Genomic DNA, 19570 nt, shown 5'->3' with positions numbered 1-19570 from the left:
CTTTTTACTTTGTAGCATTTTTTCCACCCATGCCGAACGTGTTTGCACATTACCTTGTATATACACACTCCTGCTGGCAGCTCCCTTTGCAGATGATGAACCAATGAAGTCCCTGATGTGTTCTATGGAAGAGAAGTCCGGAGACGTTGTTTCGTTTCGGCCACGCACGCTGCCCACAGTAGCACATGCCTGCTGTTTTGTTGAAAAGTGGCTCTTGGGACACTTGGGAGAAATGGCCAAAAAAGAGCTTACGCACAATAAGTGTCCTTTATATAGTGATACCACAAAGAAAGAAAAATGACTTGCCTATTTAATATAATGGTATCTTTTATCTGAGCTCAGCCTGATTCGGGGATATCCATAGTCCTGTACAGTCTCCTAATCTCCAGTATGTATTGGGGTAGTTTTCACATCACTGATAATTTCATTTTGTACAGTGATAATTCAGTGTACATTTGATGTAGAATTGGCGGGTAAACTCTCCCTCGCAGTCTTAGTACTGTCTATAATGATTTTCTGTTTTTTTGTACACAGGAAGGATTCCTTCTGGGGGTTGTGAAGGGAGAAGCAGAGGATAGTATCACTGATTCTCAGATGAGCGATGTACAAGTGGTGTACACTATCGGTACGTTCAGCAGATTGAGACAGCTCTGAGATGTATTAGATTATATACATTGTTTGCTTCCTATAATATGGCTAAAATGTACAAAGTGCAGCACAATCACATCCAACTCTATTATTTTAATATGGTGGAACATAATTGGAAATGATCTCAGTCAAATATACACCTGAAGACAATAGTCACATATTGGAAGAGTCTTCACATGATGCGGCTGCGTCCTAACATTAACAACTACACAATATGGCAATCTCATTTTTTTCCCTTCCTTGTTCCAAGAGCCATAACTTTAAAAAAAAATGTGTCAACGGTTGTATTCACCATTGTGAATGGCTTCATTCATTTTGTCATTCAATATACTCTGAAACGAGGGGAAAAAAGTCCAAGTGCAGTGAAATTGCGGTAAACATTATTACACAATTGTTTTTTGAATTTTGGTTTTCCTGTATTACTAGTATGGTCAAAATGACTTGGCAATATGGTTCTTCATGTCAGTATGATTACATTGCTATCAAACTTGTATAAAACTTGGCATAGTTTTTTTTAAATTATGTGATGATTGACAAAAAAATTTAAATTCATAAAAAAAATTGTGTAGCCATTTTTCCAAGACTCGTAACATTTTAACTTTTTGATAGTTTTTATTGATACCATTTTGGAGTAGTTAAGACACTTAGATCTCTTCGTGTTGCATGTGTTGTTGTTTTTTTTTCCCCCTGGAATTCCAGCTTCAGTTCTGGCATTTTTATTCTTCTCTTCTTTTTTTCCTTTTTTCTTGGGACAAAGTTTACTGATTGCATTAAGTTGATATTTCCGACACGGTGATACCACTTGTATGTTTTTGTGTTTTTTTTTCATTTATTTTTACATAGTTCAATAGGTTGAAAAAAGACGTATGTCCATCAAGTTAAACTTTTCTTGACCCATTATACAGGGTGATCCACTCTCTACTTTAGGGCTCTTTCTGTGTTTCCTTTACGTGTGGTAAGTTTCCACACGTACTGGAGACACTTACACATGTAGACCCATTAAAGTGAATGGGTTTGTGCACATGTCAGTGTGTGTCCATGGGCAAAACACGCAGACATGTCCGTTTTTTAACAGCAACACGGACTGCAAAACATCCCGCACATGTGCATACCGATCAGTGTGACACGTACCGGCGCCAGGAATCAGTGGTACAGTTTGCACTGGCGCTAGGTGCTGAAGACACCGCTCCTCATTCTCCCCTTCTCGTGCTGCTAGCAGGGGAGAATGTTGAGAGTTGTATTCAACTGATAACAGTGAGATCAGGCTGTGGCTGATGAGTATTCATCAGCCACCACCTGTGCTAAAAATAAAATAAAAGAAAGTGGGGTTTCCATGTATTTTTGATAACCAGCCAGGCAAAACTGACTGCTGCTGGCTGCAACCCTCAGCCGTCAGCTTTAGCAATGTTGGTTATCAAGAATTTTAGCGGTCCCCATGCCATATTTTTTAATTATTTAAATAATTTAAAAAAAAAAAAAAAAACGGCGTGTGGTCACCCCCATTTTTGACAAATCAGCCAAGCTAAAGCAGATAGCTGGGGGTCAAATTCTCAGGGATATTGGCTAAAAATAGCAGCCCTCAGCCGCCCAGAAAAGGCACATCTATTATATGCGCCAATTCTGGCGCTTTGCTTATCTCTTCCCACTTGCCCTGTGGCAGTGGCAAGTGGGGTTCATGTTTGTTGGGTTGATGTCACCTTCGTATTGTCTGGTGACATCAAGCCCACGGCTTAGTAATGGAGAGGTGTCTATAAGACATCTAGCCATTACCAATCCTATAGTTGTATTGTAAATAAACACACAGCAAGTCCTTTATTAGAAATAAAAAACAAACTTTTCCTTTTTTATTTAAAAATAACAAACATAGTTATGCTCAACTAATGCCCATTCCACCTAAGGCTACTTTCACACTAGCTTCGTTTGCAATACGTTGCAATGCGTTGTTCAGGAGAAAAAACGCATCCTGCAAAGTTGTCGTGCGACAGTTGCGCCGTGTTTTGGCGGACCGCCGCCACAAAAAAAACGTTACATGTAACTTTTTTTGTGCGTCGAGCCCACCATTTTGGACCGCGCATGCGCGGCCGAAACTCCGCCCCCTCCTCCCCGGACCTTGCAATGGGGCAGCGGAAGCGTCTTAAGACTGCTTCCGCTGCCTACGTTGGGCATTTATTTCACAGCATGCGTCGGTACGTCAGCCTGACGCTCTGCGACGGGCCCGTACCGACGCTAGTGTGAAAGCAGCCTTACGCAGCAGCTTATTCACCAGTGGTTCTCAGCCTGGACAGTTGCATCTTGGCACCGTCCAGGTTGAAAACTGTTTATCCCCAGACATGGATTACGGTGTTTATTTTTAAATACTCAAGGAAAAGTGTGTTTTGTTTTTATTTAAAATAAAAGACTTTATACTTGCTGTGTGTTTATTTACAATACAACTATAGGATTAGAAAAGCAGAGGCACCTTACGAGGCCGTGGGCTTGATGTCACCAGACAATAAGGTGACATCATCCCCACAAATATGAACCCGACTTGCCACCGCTACAGAGCAAGTGGGAAAAGCCGGGAAAAGCGCCAGAATTGGTGCATCTAGATGTGCCTTTTCAGGGTGGCAGCGAAGTGCTATTTTTAGTCTGTGGGAAGAGGGGGGAAATCCATGGCCCCTTACTATCCCGAGAATACCAGCCCCCATCTGTCTGCTTTAGCTTTATTGGGTGTAAAAAATAAGGTGGACCACACACCGTTTTTTTTTTTAATTATTTAATTTTATGCCACAAGGATGACACACACTGACACTGATATTTCTGGTACTGTTTTTTCCGGTACCGGAAATATCAGAACATGTGAAAGAGCCCTTAACTGGAGAAATTGCTGTAAATTCTAAAGGAGACGGTCAACCGTACTAAAATTTGGACTGTACATAATTTGCTTCATGAGAAGTGTGAGTGCAATGAACCTCAGTGACCAGAAACATCCTCATGCTGGGTGGTCTCGCCAACTTGTCGCCCCTTCGGTCAGCTCCACTACTGGATAGACTTGCTGCAAGCCTTTCTACATTGTCGGTAATTCATGTGGTGCTTTCATTTCACTCCTGCAAAATTCCTTCTTCATTTGTTAATAATGTACATGTACAGTTTGGAGGAGCTTTTTTCATTGTGAAAACTTATTGGAAAACTGAGTCCTAAAAGGAGTGCCAAAGTGAGTGTCTCAAGTTTAGAGGTTGAAATCCGCCATCCAATCTATGTATTCTGTCATTGGTGAATTAGCTGGAATATAGAGGAACATTACTGGATTGACATGATGGTGGACATCGGAAAATGTCTGAGGAAGCAATTCAAGATGTGAAAGAGCGACTTCTGGCATTTCTGTGTAAATCGTTGAATAAGCGACCAACAATGTGTTTGTGTTCGCCCATACAGAGTGACTGTCGTTCAGGACTGAAAGGGCCCAATCAAGAGGAATTAATTAGTGCTGGATTTTTTCCTTTTGGGCCAATTGAAGGGTCGGGTGTACAGTAACAAGCCATGAACATTAAAGGCACTCTGAGAGAACATAGAGGATATATATGAATATGACCCCAGATGTCCTGCGGAATACATTCAACAATATGGAACGGTGGACATTCTCAACACCTGCTTTAAAACATCAGTTTCTTATGAACAGTCCAAATTTCAGTAGGATAGGTCGTCTCTTTTAGAAGTTACAGCAATTTTTCCTGGTAAAGTATCAAGTGAACCACGTTGTACATTCTCTATCACTAGATTATTTATAACCCACAATGCCGTTTGTGTTGAAAAATTATCCAGCCCTTTTTTAAAAGCTGCTATAGTGTCTGCCATTACTACCTCTTGTGGTAAGGCATTCCACAGGCTGACTGCTCTAAGTGTAAAGAACCCTTTCCTGTTTAGTTTCTGGCATTGCCTTTCATCCACCCGTAATGAGTGCCCCCTGGTCATTAGTATGATCTTTGGAAGGAATAAGTCTTATGCCAGTCCTTTGTACTGACCACACATACATATTTGTGTAAATGAGATCCCCTCTGAGGCCTCTTTTTATTTGTTTTCTAAGCTAAACAAGGCTGACTTTTCAAACCTGTCATATGAGAGGCCTTCCATCTCTTGTAGTAATCTTGTTGCCCGCCTTTGAACTGGCTAGCCCACTCTTGAACTGACGTTTTAATGGGGCAGAAAAGCATTTGAACTTGTGTTTTTTTAAACTTTTTTTTCTTCACTTTACTATTTACCTTTTCTTAGGGGACTTAAAGTGATCCTGTCACCATGAAAATACTGTCCAATCTGCAGGCAGCATGTTATAGAGCAGGGGGAGCTCAGAAGATTGATATGTGGTTTTATGAGAAAAGACTCCTTATAACCTGTGATTAATCATTTACACCTCTGCTCATTCTGGGAGTTTGGGTCCAGTGGGCGGTCTATTAGAGAGTGACAGCTATCACTGTATGCAATCTTATAAGCTGGCAGTCACTGATAGGACCACCCACTGGACTCAAACTCCCAGAAAGAGCAGAGGTGTAAATGATTAACCACAGGTTATAATGAGTCTTTTGTGGCAAAACTAACTCCCCTTTCCCTGCTCTATGACTTGGTGTCTGTAGATTGGACTGCATTTTTATGGTGACAGGTTTCCCTTTAAACCTGTGATTGCCTGATCACTTGTACTATATTCAGCAATTCCACAGTTTTTTATTAATGAAAAAACTCCTGTGAACACTAGACACAGGATTATCATCAATGCAGGCCCCTGGCTGCCATGGCAACGCATTACCCCTTCCCCACCCAGTTTGCATGCTTTTATTTCACTGTCCTCTTTAAAAGTCATGGTCGTGCCGTGAGTGTTACGTGTGACCTTACCCTGAGTGACTATTGCGGTCAGGTAGATATGTAGCTGAAAGCTTTTCCTATTATATTCTACCATATCAAAATAATGGAGTGGGACATGACTATGTTGTCACCACCCAAAGTCGGTGCTCACCACATTTAATACAGCATGACCTTTCCTTCACTACACAAGCTTCAAAGTTGGACATATTTTCTTATTATCAGATTGCTTTGTTAACTATTAGTATTCTAATGCAATTCATATTATTCTATCTCGCAGATATCCAAAGAAGTATACCTTTATATCATCCCTGCAGGTTTGTAAATGTTTCTGCTTATTAGAGAAAAGTGCTGTTTCTTGCATTTTGCAATAATATTATTTTATTTCGATCAGCATTAAAAAAAATTATATAATGTTTTAGGTTATGTGCACAATGTGCATGTGCTCTACTGATTTTCCAGGAGAGGAAACTGCCGTGTATCTGGCTTCATTTAGAAAACCCTTCTTATTAATGTGCCAGTCATGTCTACACATTGTAAGGGGCTCCATCCATGTGCAGTTCCATGCACTTGTCTAAATGTACCATACGCCACAGTTCAAGCTAGCATCATCTGGTGTGGATGGTGCAGCTGCAGTTATTCCGCAGCGGCATTGCTTCATGTAGATGTCCTTTTAGGACCCATTAATGCTACGTTCACATTAGCGGCGGGCGCTGCAGCGGCGCCGCATGCGTCATGCGCCCCTATATTTAACATGGGGGCGCATGGACATGCGTCGCACTTGCGTTTTGCGTCGCTGCGGCGCCCGCGTCCGGGCGCAGAGGACGCAGCAAGTTGCATTTTTGCTGCGTCCAAAATCAAGTAAAAAAAAGGACGCATGCGGCGCAAAACGCAGCGTTGTGCATGCGTTTTGCTGCGTTTTTGTTTGCGTTGTGCGCTGCGGCGCCGACGCTGCGGCGCACAAAGCAAATGTGAACGTACCGTAACATGGTATTGATTTGTGTATGTGTTTTATTCATGTAAATAGTGATACCAGTTTTTAACAATGATCTTTATATTCATTAAGTCATTGATCTTATAGATCAATTAAATCTTAAACTTCTATCACCTTTTGTGTTTTACTTAAAGGGAACCTGTCATCAGGATTGTGCACAGTAACCTACAGTGTCAGGTTGGCGCTGTTATACTGATTACAATGATATTTGGTTGGTGAAATCCGTCTTGTGGTTGTTGTTTAATCTTTATTTTCAGTTTTGAGTTAATGATATGCTCGTGCTTCGTGGCGGCCTGTGAGGGGTCTTCATGTGGTGCTCTGATTAGGTATTCACCAGTATGGCTTCTGACAGGTCACTGATCCCTCACTGACCTGCCCCTTATTTTACACACTGCATTTAATATGGTTTAAAAAAAAAAAGGAAATTTGGCCACTCTATTGGGTGCAGCACTACATAGTTACTACCAACTTCACAGCACCTTTCCTGCAGCTATCCTTGTGCCCAACATCACATATGCTTCTAGACAAAGCCCCCAAAGCTATGGGGCACATCACCCCAAAGACAACAATGGCTGACCTACAGGTCCAACACCAAATGAGCCCCGTGGCCTTTGGGAGCATGGGTGCTGTCAGGCACCTGGGTTGCTATCCATGCTGGTACTGTGTTGCAGCGTTAGTCACTATGCAGGGCCGCACCTAATAGAATGGGGTCACATTTAAAAAGTTTGTTGTGATGTCGCAGTGGGCTTATACACTTTGACCAAAATGTTAACTTAAGAACCTCATGTTCAGTTTTTAAAACTTGGCTTCGATTTAATAGAACAATGTATAATATTCTGATGTGCAGACCAGGTGCCCACTTTCATTAAAGAGGTGGTTTATTTATTTTACTCACTTATATAGCGGCATTAATTCCACCGCTCTTTACAGATATTATCGGCACTGTCCCCATTGGGCTCACAATCTAATTTCCTTATCAAAATGTATTTGGAGTGTGGTAGGAAACCGGAGTACCTGGAGAAAACCCACGAAAACCTAGGGAGAGCATGAAAACTCCTTGCAGATCTTGTCCATGGTTGGATACAGTGCTAACCACTCACCCACTGTGCTGCCCTACTATCTATATTGTGCACATCGATTATTGGGCACATGTTTCACTGCATGGTACACCGCAATATTGAGCGTGGGCTGTATGTTTTCCTCTCTCCTTCTCTGCTTTGATTGGCAGTGCCCCGCAAGCATGTGCCAATGAAAGCAGAGGAGAGAGTAAAACATACAGCGCACGCACGTGAAACACCGCCCACAGCCTAGTCAATCGGGGAGTGGCCGCAGTCTGCGTGAAATCGTCGGAGGCTGCAGCCGGGGGTCACGTGATTGGCACTGAGCGAGCAAAAATAGCGCTGGTCACAGTCAAATATGAAAAGAGAAGGTATTTGCACAAACACTTATTTCAATGGGTTAAATCGATGTGCACAATATACAGTACAGACCAAAAGTTTTGGACACACCTCATTAAAGATTTTTCTGTATTTTCATGGCTATGAAATTTGTACATTCACACTGAAGGCATCAAAACTATGAATTAACACATGTGGAATTATATACTTAACAAAAAAGTGTGAAACAACTGAAATTATGTCTTATATTTTAGGTTCTTCAAAGTAGCCACCTTTTGCTTTGATGACTGCTTTGCACACTCTTGGCATTCTCTTGATGAGCTTCAAGAGGTAGTCACCAGGAATGGATTTCAATTCACAGGTGTGCCCTTTCAGGTTTAATAAGTGGGATTTCTTGCCTTATAAATGGGGCTGGGACCATCAGTTGTGTTGTGCAGAAGTCTGGTGGATACACAGCTGATAGTCCTACTGAATAGACTGTTAGAATTTGTATTATAGCAAGAAAAAAGCAGCTAAGTAAAGAAAAACGGGTGGCCATCATTACTTTATGAAATGAAGGTCAGTCAGTCCGAAAAATTGTGCAAACTTTGAAAGTGTCCCCAAGTGCAGTGGCAAAAAGCATCAAGCGCTAGAAAGAAACTGGCTCACATGAGGACCGCCCCAGGAAAGGAAGACAAAGAGTCACCTCTGCTTCTGAGGATAAGTTTATCCGAGTCATCAGCCTCAGAAATCACAGGTTAACAGCAGCTCAGATTAGAGACCAGGTCAATGCCACACAGAGTTCTAGCAGCAGACACATCTCTACAACAACTGATAAGAGGAGACTTTGTGCAGCAGGCCTTCATGGTAAAATAGCTGCTAGGAAACCACTGCTAAGGACAGGCAACAAGCAGAAGAGACTTGTTTGGGCTAAAGAACACAAGGAATGGACATTAGACCAGTGGAAATCTGTGCTTTGGTCTGATGAGTCCAAATTTGAGATCTTTGGTTCCAACCACAGTGTCTTTGTGTGACACAGAAAAGGTGAACGGATGGACTCTACATGCCTGGTTCCCACCGTGAAGCATGGAGGAGGAGGTGTTATGGTGTAGGGGTGCTTTGCTGGTGACACTGTTGGGGATTTATTCAAAATTGAAGGCATACTGAACCAGCATGGCTACCACAGCATCTTGCAGCGGCATGTTAGCGTTTAGTTGTACCATCATTTATTTTTCAACAGGGCAATGACCCCAAACACACCTCCAGGCTGTGTAAGGGCTATTTTACCAAAGGAGAGTGATGGGGTGCTACGCCAGATGACTTGGCCTCCACAGTCACTAGACCTGAACCCAATCGAGATGGTTTGGGGTGAGCTGGACCGCAAAGTGATGGCAAAAGGGCCAACAAGTGCTAAGCATCTCTGGAAACTCCTTCAAGATTGTTGGAAAACCATTCCCGGGGACTGCCTCTTGAAGCTCATCAAGAGAATGCCAAGAGTGTGCAAAGCAGTCATCAAAGCAAAAGGTGGCTACTTTGAAGAACCTAGAATATAAGACATAATTTCAGTTGTTTCACACTTTTTTGTTAAGTATATAATTCCACATGTGTTAATTCATAGTTTTGATGCCTTCAGTGTGAATGTACAATTTTCATGGTCATGAAAATACAGAAAAATCTTTAAATGAGAAGGTGTGTCCAAACTACTGGTCTGTACTGTAGATTGTAGTGAACCACCTCTTTAATTATTTAAAGGGCTTCTGTCAGTTGGATCAACCCTCCTAAACTGTCTATATGAGAATGTAGGATGTAGGAAGCTGAATAAAATTATCTATCTGTATAATTACCTTAAATTGTCTGTCATTCACTTCCGTCTGGACGTCCTCGAATCCCACAATCCGCCGCACCGGAAGTACGCCGACCGCCATATTGGGATACCCAAGTGATGGGTATTCCAATATGACACCCGCTGGTGGTACCAGTCTGTCCGTCGCTCCCCGTCGCCCCTCTCTTTTGTCCGTTTCTCCCTGTCTCCCCTCTCTTCTGTCTGTCGCTCGCCCCTCTCCGTCGCTCCCCATCTCCCCTCTCTTCTGTCCATGGCTCCCCATCTCCCCTCGTTCATCTCCGTCGCTCCCCGTCTCCCCTCGCTCATCTCCGTCGCTCCCCGTCTCCCATTGCTCTTCCAGCTCCTCTCTGTCACTCCCCTCGCTCCTCAGTCCGACAATCCTAGCGGCGGCCATGTTGACGGGACAGAGTGCTGATCGTCGATCACATGGATGAGAGCAGGCGCGGCAGATGGATCCCGGAAAGACTGCTCTCCGCACTGCTGATCTCGGGGCTCCTGAGTGCAGAGGTGCAAGGAGCGGAGAGTGGTGGAGACGGTGAGAGGCGGGGCTCCGGGAATCACCGGCTGTAACAGGGCGTGTCCTCCGGGGAGAGGAGGAAATATCGTATACTATGATGGAGGCCCGATGCTATCGCATGGGGAGGGTGGTGACGTGCCGATGGGGGCAGGCTTTGTAGCATGCCCTCATTGGCACGTCACCACCCTCCCCATGCGATAGCATCGGGCCTCCATCTAGTATCTTGATATCTGCGAGCTGATGTCTTACTCCAGTGAAATCCACATTTCTCGCATATATAAATGAGCTGTTAAGATCTATGGGCCTTACTCTGATCTGCATGAGAATCTGCCTCCAGAGATTATTTTATATGAAATGGGGAGTTACCAGTGTGAGACATGTAATGGCCTCTCTCCTGATCTCACTTCACATCTGTGTGTGATTAGAAGACAGACCTACCATACAGCAGAGCTGGGAGAGCTGCAGCTGTTTGTAATGAGACAAAGTTCAGTTCTACTGTCCTGTGTTAGTTACATGTCTTACACTGCAACATCCCCTTTTATATAAAATAATCTTTGGAGGCAGATCAGTGTCCTGCCCATATCCCAGGCCAGCTCATTTGTATATAAGAAAAATGTGGATTTCACTGAAAGAAGACATCAGGTCGCAGATATCAAGGTTTCATTTTATTTAGCTTCCTATGACCTGCATACCCATATAGACGGCTTAGAAGGAATGATCCTATTGACAGATTCCCTTTAACTAGTTTTTGGGTTAAGTTGATATTTTGCTGAACTCCCAAGTAGTCGCAGCATTGTCTAGAACCCCCTCTGCCCTCTAATTGCAACCATGTCCCTCATCTACAATCCCCAAAAGTCAAACATTGCTTTCACTTTCCCTGGCAGTCACAGCATCAGGCCCATTTACCACCAGCAGTGCCTGGCTCCATGGTAGCAGATACTTCCCCTTTAAATAAGCAGCATGTTTTAACTATTTAAAGTCTGTTTAAACTGAACTCCAGGATTACTGTTCTGCATGTCTAATGGTATATAAATATGTATAGGTTTTACAGTGGAGTGGGTGAATTGAACAACCTTGCATTAAAGAAGCTACTTGCTGGCCAAGAAAAGGTAACCAATACAAGTCGGGCATGGACTTAATCCAGAAATGTGTTTGCTGGTCTTCCTTAAAAATTTCTATTTTTATTGTAGTTTAGTAGTTTAGTTATTGTAGTTTAAAAGTAGAGTCAGGTATAAATTAAATGATGCTTCAGTTATTGCTTACAAATAGTCGTGTTTCCTTATTGCTAAGATACTCTATATGATAACTAAGGCTGACTCTTGCCCCTCGCCCGTTGATCCTGAAAATCAAGAGGCTGTGCAGAGGAGCTGCAACTGACCCCATTCACTTTAATGGAGCTGTGCTTTAGTTCTCTACATGGCAGCAGCCATGGAATCACACTACTCCAAAAGTCTGTGATTCTTGCTCCTTTAGGGTATGTGCATACGTAGGATGGATGTCTGCGGATTTTTCCTCATCTGTTTTTGTAAATCCGCAGGTAAACCGCACTGCGGATTACCTGCGGAATTACCTCGGATTTACCGCGTTTTGTGCGGATTCCACCTGTGGTTTTACACCTGCGGATTCCTGTTGAGGAGCAGGTGTAAACCGCAGCGGAATCCGCACAAAGAATTGACATGCTGCGGAATGTAAACGGCAGCGTTTCCGCACACTTTTTTTCCATGGGCACTGCGGATTTTGTTTTCCATAAGTTTACATGGTACTGTAAACTTATGGAAAACAGCTGCAGATCCGCATCGTCAAAACCGCTGCGGATCCGCAGCAAAATCCGCACCGTGTGCACATAGCCTTAGATATTCGAGCCTGTGAAGGTCCTACAAAGCCTATAGGAAGGGAGTAGTTCTGTAGCTTAATCTGATGTGGAGAAATATGTTTGGAGGATGCGGAGTCTATTCATCACTAACCAGCCAAGTTTATAGTTTGAGCAAAAGAAGCCGAGCAGGAGCCAACGGTGTAGTTTCCAATGTGATTAGATGGCCTTCATGTGAAGAGAACAAATACATGTTAGAAAATTAATGCATTCACATTACTGACTGCTTACCAGTTTTAGTATGGTAAACTGGCCACATTATGGAATATTGATCACATGGTGAATAAAACGTAGGGCCCGATGCTTCTGAGATGTCATGGCAAAACTCTAGCATAAAAGCTTTCAAAAGTCACAAGATTTAGGCACAATTTTGAGCTGCACTTCATGCCAGTTTCTACCAGCTCTGCCGAAAAGGGAGGAGTGGGGATGTGGCGACTGCTTCTCATAAAATTTATGACGTGCTACAGCGTTTGCTATGCCACAAATCGTACTCCAGCAGGGCCTGGAGTAGGATTTGTGGTAGTGTGCATATGGGAGTGCACGACACTCGTCCGCGTCTTGAGGCATGCACCTGTAGCACATGTCCTCTCATCAAGACCAACGTGAACAAGACTGGTCTTGATTAATCGGGCACATAGTTTCTAAGTTTTAATTTCTCATCTCCATTGCATACATACAGTTGTGGCCAAAAGTATTCACACCCCTGCAATTCTGTCAGATAATACTCAGTTTCTTCCTGAAAATGATTGCAAACACAAATTCTTTGGTATTATTATCTTCATTTAATTTGTCTTAAATGAAAAAACACAAAAGAGAATGAAGCAAAAAGCAAAACCTTGATCATTTCACACAAAACTCCAAAAATGGGCCAGACAAAAGTATTGGCACCCTCAGCCTAATACTTGGTTGCACAACCTTTAGCCAAAATAACTGCGACCAACCGGTAACCATCAATGAGTTTCTTACAATGCTCTGCTGGAATTTTAGACCATTCTTCTTTGGCAAACTGCTCCAGGTCCCTGATATTTGAAGGGTGCCTTCTCCAAACTGCCATTTTTAGATCTCTCCACAGGTGTTCTATGGGATTCAGGTCTGGACTCATTGCTGGCCACCTTAGAAGTCTCCAGTGATTTCTCTCAAACCATTTTCTAGTGCTTTTTGGAGTGTGTTTTGGGTCATTGTCCTGCTGGAAGACCCATGACCTCTGAGAGAGACCCAGCTTTCTCACACTGGGCCCTACATTATGCTGCAAAATTTGTTGGTAGTCTTCAGACTTCATAATGCCATGCACATGGTCAAGCAGTCCAGTGCCAGAGGCAGCAAAGCAACCCCAAAACATCAGGGAACCTCCGCCATGTTTGACTGTAGGGACCGTGTTCTTTTCTTTGAATGCCTCTTTTAGATCCTGTAAACTCTATGTTGATGCCTTTGCACAAAAAGCTCTACTTTTGTCTCATCTGACCAGAGAACATTCTTCCAAAACGTTTTAGGCTTTTTCAGGTAAGTTATGGCAAACTCCAGCCTGGCTTTTTTATGTCTCTGGGTAAGAAGTGGGGTCTTCCTGGGTCTCCTACCATACAGTCTCTTTTCATTCAGACGCCGACGGATAGTACGGGTTGACACTGTTGTACCCTCGGACTGCAGGGCAGCTTGAACTTGTTTGGATGTTAGTCGAGGTTCTTTATCCAACATCCGCACAATCTTGCGTTGAAATCTCTTGTCAATTTTTCTTTTCCGTCCACATCTAGGGAGGTTAGCCACAGTGCCATGGGCTTTAAACTTCTTAATGACACTGCGCACGGTAGACACAGGAACATTCAGGTCTTTGGAGATGGACTTGTAGCCTTGAGATTGCTCATACTTCCTCACAATTTGGTTTCTCAAGTCCTCAGACAGTTCTTTGGTCTTCTTTCTTTTCTCCATGCTCAATGTGGTACACACAAGGACACAGGACAGAGGTTGAGTCAACTTTAATCCATGTCAACTGGCTGCAAATGTGATTTAGTTATTGCCAACACCTGTTAGGTGCCACAGGTAAGTTGCAGGTGCTGTTAATTACACAAATTAGAGAAGCATCACATGATTTTTCGAACAGTGCCAATACTTTTGTCCACCCCCTTTTTTATGTTTGGTGTGGAATTATATCCAGTTTGGCTTTAGGACAATTCTTTTTGTGTTTTTTCATTTAAGACAAATTAAATGAAGATAATAATACCAAAGAATTTGTGTTTGCAATCATTTTCAGGAAGAAACTGAGTATTATCTGACAGAATTGCAGGGGTGTCAATACTTTTGGCCACAACTGTATTAGCTTGTAAAGAGTAGATTATAATTTCTAAGTCCAACAGGGCACTTCCAGTAATTCATCTCTGAAGGTGTTTACTTTTCCCCTTCATGATTTGGACCATTCATAAGAGACATCATTCAGGGTAAATAAAATAACATGCCAAAAGAGAGGCTAAGAGCAGGCATTATCCCGTGTTAGAAATGTAATGACAGCCCTGATCTGAGCCCGAATCTCTGCAACTACTGTGTAGAATATAGCAGAGCTGTGTGTGAGCACAAACACTTCCAGCTTTCACCTCGGGGCATTGTCAGCTCTATTCTACTCCCTCCTTCTCCCATGCCATGAGATGAAAAATGAAAAGATGGAGAGATCTGAGCTGTTTGTCATGACATATCTCACATAGTGTTCTTCTGACTATCTGGGGTGTGTGTGTTATTTTTTTTTCCACTGCATGACACCTCCTGCTTATAATTGGTTAATTTCATGCAGGGAAAAAAGTGCATACCCCCAGACACACATTTTTCTTAATAATGTCTCTCTTCTAAAGTATAACCCAAACTGTACAAGCTAATATCTCCGCAACGGAGAGAAGTAATTAAAATGTAAAAAACTGTATGTTACTCAGCTCTGCAGCCACTATACAGTGATGTGGCCTGTGTAACACACTCAAACTACTGAATGGACCTCTTTCAAAGAGTTTGAACCTGTAATTTAATTTCCACTTTCCTGGAATTTTTAGGCAAAATATTGTAAATTGCAGAGCTCTTCTAAGTAAATAATGGCAGAACCCCAACCGACTGTCAGAGAAAGCTTTAGTCATAGCCTCGTAGCTTCCAGTGTGAACATAGGTTTTGTAACGCTCTCTTATATAGTCTGCCAGCCTTTAGTTTATTATGTTGGGCTGGTTAATAATGGTGTTGCTGTTGTGTTGCATATTTAGAAAGCACTGTGAACTGCTTCTGTAATGCTGAGTGCATTTACTTTTTTTTTGTTGTGACAGGATGTGATTGGATGGTATAAATTTCGCCATAACACTGAGCAAACAATAACTTTCAGGGAGAAGGTTTTGCATCACAACCTTCAGACTTACTTGTCTAATTCAGAACTTGTTTTCTTATTGGTCACGTCACACTCTACAACGGAGACCGAATCTACTCACCTCATGGAGTATGCTTTACATAAACCCCAAGATCAGTAAGTGCATCTGTATAAAATAAAAATGAACTATTGGTCCCCTTTTCAATCCCTGCTGGTCCGGCGCCGATGTTTTGGTGGTCTTTGCCTGCCTTTACCAGTTAGGCATTGATGACTTGCCATCCATGCCTGTAAAAAAGGTCTCATTCCATATGTGCAGGCGTAACGGCTGAGGCCGGTGATTGGCTGCAGAAATCACATGCACATGTACCACATGTCATCACTGCAGAGAAGTAAGCAAAGACTGATGGAGACTATTGTAGCAAGAGGATGGTGTTAGCAGGGATTTTAACAAGACTTGTCACTAGGTCAAAAGCGGCCAGTGGCTCTTATTTTATTCCCACTGCTGCCCTTACTATTACGTTTTTGTTTGTTTTTTTTGTTTGTTTTTTTTTTAAATCCGCCATACGGTTTCATATGTATGAGCTATGTAGTGCTAATTGTTATGGTGTTCACCAAGGGGGCGTGGCTCACAGGACACTCTGGGGACGTGCATTTAGGCTGCTCTGCATTATTACCCTCTAAGCCACACCCCTACATAAAGACCATAACAATGATCATCAAGCAAATGGCACATGTCTCTGGTAACAATATGACGGATTTTAAAAGGGAAAAAAAGAGAAATACTTAAGAGGAGCTGGTATAAAATAAGAAAAAAAGTGGCCTTTTTTGACCGAGTGACAGGTCTTCTTTCAGAGGTAAGGTATGATGATAAATTTTATATTGCATTTACCGCTGTTTTGGTTAACCAGTATCTTCCATCCTGTGCCTAGTGGTGTTTTACTGCAACAGAACCTTTTCTTCATGTTATTACCCCTCTTGCCAATCGTGCAATTTTTTAAAAATTATTATTATTATAAGGTACCCATATTAGGTCTATTGTAGGCGTAATATGATTTTTATTTTAATTTATTAATATTTTCTGTATGTGAAAAAAATTGTTCTGGCAGCAAAAGGGCTACTCATATATAGGTGTAATAAAATAATTCTATACTGGTGGCTAAATTCTATAGCACTTGTGTTCTATGAAATGTGTATATAGTTTAGAAAAAATATATACCGGTACCTATTTTTACTGTAATTAGAACATTGTGTAAGGTAACACCTTGCAGATGTGTGGCGGAAAGACAACTATCAGGTGCAGAAAAATTAAGAACAAATCGGATGCGTGGAAGATGCGCTTTGTTCTCCTTCATGATGTTTTTCTTAATGTTTCAGTCTTTTACAGAAAGTGCCTCTTATAATTGCCAACTTAGGGTTATCAGAACAACAGGGATACAGCACTTTATTTGGATCATCTATGTCTGCTGGATTTAACCGTGCAGTTACAAATCACAGGTAGGTGCAGAAGTGTGAGCTACTGGTCAATGTTAAATTGATTAATTAAAGGGAGGGTGGTGACAGGGATTTTAATGAAACTGGATATTCTCTTTAAGGCTTATGTGGCAATCATTTAAAATAATACCAATTTGCTGTCATTATGTAGCACGATTCTGATTTTTCTCTGAATTTTTCTTTGTGTCCACCAATTGTCAGACAGTGGTACTGTGGGGGCAAAGCTATTCAGCTCCTTGATTGAATAGAGGAGCTCAGTCTTCAGCAGGAGCCAGCCTGTGGAGAGTGGCATGACTTGTACTGAGTTGCTGTAAGTAACCAGCTCCCAAGTACTGGAGAAGATGTGCGCCCAGGATGCGATGGGTTTGTGCGCCCCAGCTGAGATGGGTTTGCGCGCCGCGTCTGCGATGGGTTTGCGCGCCCCGTCTGCGATGGGTTTGCGCGCCCCGTCTGCGATGGGTTTGCGCGCCCCGTCTGCGATGGGTTTGCGCGCCCCGTCTGCGATGGGTTTGCGCGCCCCGTCTGCGATGGGTTTGCGCGCCCCGTCTGCGATGGGTTTGCGCGCCCCGTCTGCGATGGGTTTGCGCGCCCCGTCTGCGATGGGTTTGCGCGCCCCGTCTGCGATGGGTTTGCGCGCCCCGTCTGCGATGGGTTTGCGCGCCCCGTCTGCGATGGGCTTGCGCGCCGCGTCTGCGATGGGCTTGCGCGCCGCGTCTGCGATGGGTTTGCGCGCCCCGTCTGCGATGGGTTTGCGCGCCCCGTCTGCGATGGGTTTGCGCGCCCCGTCTGCGATGGGTTTGCGCGCCCCGTCTGCGATGGGTTTGCGCGCCCCGTCTGCGATGGGTTTGCGCGCCCCGTCTGCGATGGGTTTGCGCGCCCCGTCTGCGATGGGTTTGCGCGCCCCGTCTGCGATGGGTTTGCGCGCCCCGTCTGCGATGGGTTTGCGCGCCCCGTCTGCGATGGGTTTGCTCGTCCCGACTGCGGTGTGCTTGCGCGCCCCGGCTGCGATGGGCTTTTGCACCCCGGCTGCACTCCTGGGACACTAACTTAAAAGAATCTGTCTGGTCCAATAATGCTATTAAACTGCAGATATAGGATAAATCTGCGGGTTAAAAGTCTCCCCTTGTACCTCCTTCACTGCTAGTGTGCTCCATTACCTAAACCTCACCTTTCTGTGTAAGTTAACCCTTACCTCCAGTTCTGCATCCAGCCTCTATGCTAACTTCTGTATTGTTTTCATTAACATGGGGTAAGAGTTAACTTCCTCACACATGCCTTTTATAAATTGAAATAAAGGAGAATTCTTGAGCCCTCCTCTGGCTTTAAGCCCAACTCAGACCAGTTTACAAGTGAATAAAAATATGTGGTGGAAAAGTGTCACTTAGTACTTGTGTTGTAAAAAGTTTCCACTGCAAATCCTGAGAAACTGCTGGAAAATATGCTTGACAACTGTGCACGCAAATCAAGCAGATTTTGGTGGTAATCTTGTTTTTGCATACTTCCTTGCCTCCTCCTAGCTGTTATATGCAAAACGCTTCCTTTTGCCCCTTCCTGAATCCTGCTCCTCAGGAATAGTAAGTAGTTGTAGAAGGACACCCACATTCTTCAGGCAGGGAATACAGAAAATATGTGATGTTCCACACTTGATAAAGGCTTCTGTGTAAGTTGAGACATTGCTGTTTTTTATCCCCTGCCTGAATAGTAATTTATGCTGATGTTTTTTCTACTTTCCATATTTAGGGTACGTTCCCATGATGAGTCTTCGGTGAGTTTTTGATGTTGCAGATTTTCTGCGATATTTCTGCACCTCTTAGGTTTCTTGCGTTTTGATTGCGGTTTTGAGGGTTTTTTCTTTTTACATGCAGTTTTTACGCTGCGGTCTGTCTATTTTGGATATGTCATGTTTTAAATAAAGCGAATTTGTTTTTTATATTTCCTACTATTTTTCTGTGACAAAATCATACTGATTGAGTTATGTGCAATTTACATGTGTTTTTTTTTTTTACCTGGCAAAAAAAAATAGTGGTCATAAGATTTCTATAAATCCCATCCAGTTTGCTGGAACTTTGATACTCTGTATTTTTTGCATAGCGAAAATATGTAGTGTCAAAAACTCAACGTGAGAGCACAACCTTGAGCGTATGGGCACATGTTGTTTTTTACGCTTAAAAAAAATGCAGCATTTTACAGTAACAGCAAAGTGTATGGGATTCGTGAAGTTTCATGCACACGTTGCTTATTTTTTCCTTGCAGATTAGTATCAGTTTGAAATCTGCGGCATGTCAATTCTTTCAGCGTTTTTGTAGCGTTTTTCATCTATGTGATTGAGGGGTAAAAAGCTAATATTTTCTGCTGCTTTTTTCCTGCCAATAAATCAGTATTTCCAGTAGATTTTTCTACTGCAAATACTGAATGTTTGAATATAACCTCATGTTGACTTTTGTATGGTGTGGACTGATCTATTTAAAGCAAGTCTGTCATGTCCTTTTTAGCATGTAAAAAATGCGCTGTTACTGATGCAATGTGCATCACTAACACTTTTTTTTTTTTTTCCTGTGCACAAAGCACATTTAGGGTATGTGTCCACGTTCAGGATTGCATCAGGATTTGGTCAGGATTTTCCATCAGTATTTGTAAGCCAAAACCAGGAGTGGAACAATTAGAGGAAAAGTATAA

The 19570-nt window shown here is 42.9% G+C and overlaps 1 protein-coding gene across 3 annotated transcripts in view; it reads left to right on the top strand.

Annotated features, from left to right (window-relative positions):
- ABRAXAS1 (abraxas 1, BRCA1 A complex subunit) overlaps positions 1–19570 on the top strand; it is a 65943-nt gene that overhangs the window by 2653 nt on the left and 43720 nt on the right. For 2 of the 3 annotated variants that reach the window (XM_077275784.1, XM_077275785.1), the window contains exons 2-6: positions 535–625; positions 5759–5795; positions 11251–11317; positions 15366–15559; positions 16778–16897. In XM_077275784.1, the coding sequence (XP_077131899.1) occupies positions 535–625; positions 5759–5795; positions 11251–11317; positions 15366–15559; positions 16778–16897 (509 nt within the window). Of the gene's footprint in view, positions 1–534; positions 626–5758; positions 5796–6606; positions 6650–11250; positions 11318–15365; positions 15560–16777; positions 16898–19570 lie in introns of all 3 variants that reach the window. The other variant, XM_077275786.1, reaches the window with a different exon arrangement.

Source organism: Ranitomeya variabilis, chromosome 1 (genome assembly GCF_051348905.1).
Source record: "Ranitomeya variabilis isolate aRanVar5 chromosome 1, aRanVar5.hap1, whole genome shotgun sequence".
Taxonomy (NCBI): domain Eukaryota; kingdom Metazoa; phylum Chordata; class Amphibia; order Anura; family Dendrobatidae; genus Ranitomeya; species Ranitomeya variabilis.
The sequence above is the reverse complement of the archived record's forward strand: the minus strand, read 5'-3'. Positions and strand labels throughout refer to the sequence as shown.